This window comes from Juglans regia, chromosome 15, assembly GCF_001411555.2.
Source record: "Juglans regia cultivar Chandler chromosome 15, Walnut 2.0, whole genome shotgun sequence".
Lineage (NCBI taxonomy): Eukaryota > Viridiplantae > Streptophyta > Magnoliopsida > Fagales > Juglandaceae > Juglans > Juglans regia.
Window position 1 is genome coordinate 12,831,706 of NC_049915.1, and position 2,321 is coordinate 12,834,026.

Here is a 2,321-nt window from a genome sequence, read left to right on the forward strand (position 1 = left end):
ATCTGAAGCATTAATGATTTTCTGCCCATGCATGATTTTCTGCCCATATATGATTTTCTAGAACTTGAATGGACAAGATGAGGATTGAGGAACCATTTTAGAGGTGGATAATGAACAAGATGGAGTAGATGGACAACATGAAATTACACCTGAAGCTCACATTGAGGTTGAGGAGGAGGAGGATGATGATGAAATTGAAAATGGAAATGTCTTCAACGAGAATTCTACTCTTGAAGAACCCACTCGTGGATTGATATTTCATACTAAACAGGATCTCCAAGCTTATTATAAGCAATATGGGAAGCAGCTAGGGTTTGGGGTTAACATTCAAAGAGTCAAAAATGATGTGGATGGTACTTTCAAGAATGCAAGTAATGAATGATGGATTTTTTACCTTGATGGATTTAGATGATGATTTGCAGTTAAGAAATGTGTTTTGGGATGATGGACGGAGTAGGGCAGCATATATTTTGGGGATGTTGTGACGTTTGATACGACATACCTCACTAATAGGTATGGTATACCATTCGCACCATTCGTGAGTGTGAATCATCATGGCCAATTGATACTATTGGAGGCAGGATTGATATCATCTGAAGACACAAATACATTTGTTTGGTTATTCCAAACATGGTTGTCTTGCATGAATGGAAAAGCTCCAAAAACTATAATAATGGATCAAGACAGGGCAATGAAAAATGCAATTTCAATTGTTTTTCCCCAAACACGTCCTAGATATTGCTTGTGGCACATTATGAGGAAATTTCCAGAGAAGTTGGCTTCCAATGCTCAACACAATAGTGGGCTAAAAAGTACACTTCAGCGTTGTGTGTATGACTGTCAAACTGTAGAGGAGTTCGAGAAGCATTGGGGCTTATTTCTTGACACCTACAACTTGCATGATCATGCATGGCTGCAAAGTCTATACAGTGAGAGGATGCATTGGGTACCGGTGTATTTAAAAGATGCATTTTGGGCAGGGATGAGCACCACACAACGTAGTGAAAGCATGAATGTCTTTTTTTTTATGGTTTTGTTCATTCAAGCACTACACTTAAAGAGTTTGTCGATCAATTTGATAATGCCTTGAGGAAGAAGGTTGAGAACGAGAATGCAGCAGACTTCCACTCTTTTAATTGCACAATTCCATGCATATCTCATTTACCATTTGAGAGGATATTTCAACATGTCTACACAATTGCCAAGTTTAAGGAAGTGCAAAAGGAAATAATGGGAATGATTTGTTGCAATGCTCATCTTTACAAAAATGAAGGTGCAATTTCAACGTATCATGTGGATGACAAAATTAATACTGATGACTTTGTCAAATTAGTTGCATTTTCAGTTTACTTTAATAAAGATGAGTTGGAGGTGAAGTGTAGTTGTGGACTATTTGAAATGAGAGGTATCATGTGTCGACATGCTCTTTCTGTTTTAGATACACAAAATGTTCAAACTGTGCCTGAAAAGTATATTTTGGAACGATGGAGGAAAGATATAAAACAAAGGTATACCCTTATCAAGAGTAGTTACAATGGCTTGAGTGAAAATCCTGAGACACAAAGATATGATCAAATCATGAGGCGATGTTGTGAGGTTGCAAAAAATGCTTCTACAATGGAGGAACATTGTATTGATATGCTGAAGTGGTTAGATATCATGGATGGCGATTATCTTTCCTCGAGACTTCTGACCACACCTTCTAGAGGTAATGATCCCACTGACCCCACAATAGTGAGCTCAACAAAAGTGCTCAGTCCTCACGTTGTGCGAGGCAAAGGTAGACCACCATCAAAGCGGAGAGTGCCTCCAATATAAAAGATTTTCAAGAGGTCGAATATAGGGAACAAGAAGGCAAAGGACACTAGTGGTGTAAATAAAAGGAAAAAAAATCAGTCATGTGAAACAACAGAAAGAGGTGGAATGGACGAATACTTGCCTCCCAATGTAGCTAACTTGCAACAAGATTATATGATAGGAACACAACACAGTGTCATAACTCAGGTGTATGCTCACAAACAAGCAACATTTTACTTGTTATTTTGTTATTTACAGTGCATTGTGTTATTTAACAATGTGTATTATTCATGGCAGATGCACTATATCAGAGATGGAAGGCCTTGAAATTGAAGATATTAAGAAAATTATGCATTGAAGTGATTATGAGAAAGTTCAAATGTATCACTTCATTATTAGTTGAATTTTGATGTAATGTTTGACATATTGGTTGAATTTAAGGTATCGTAGGAACATGTAAATTGCTTAAGTCATTGGGCAAGTTGTTGTATTTTGTAAAATGGCCATGATGATGCATATTGATG

The 2,321-nt window shown here is 37.1% G+C and overlaps 1 protein-coding gene across 1 annotated transcript; it reads left to right on the forward strand.

The window, feature by feature from the left end:
- Positions 1-673: 673 nt before the first annotated feature.
- Positions 674-1,818, forward strand: LOC109012230 (protein FAR1-RELATED SEQUENCE 1-like). Its single transcript, XM_018993766.1, has 2 exons — positions 674-954; positions 1,047-1,818. Exons 1-2 carry the CDS (start codon positions 674-676, stop codon positions 1,816-1,818), a joined length of 1,053 nt encoding a protein of 350 aa, XP_018849311.1.
- The last annotated feature ends 503 nt before the right edge of the window (positions 1,819-2,321 follow it).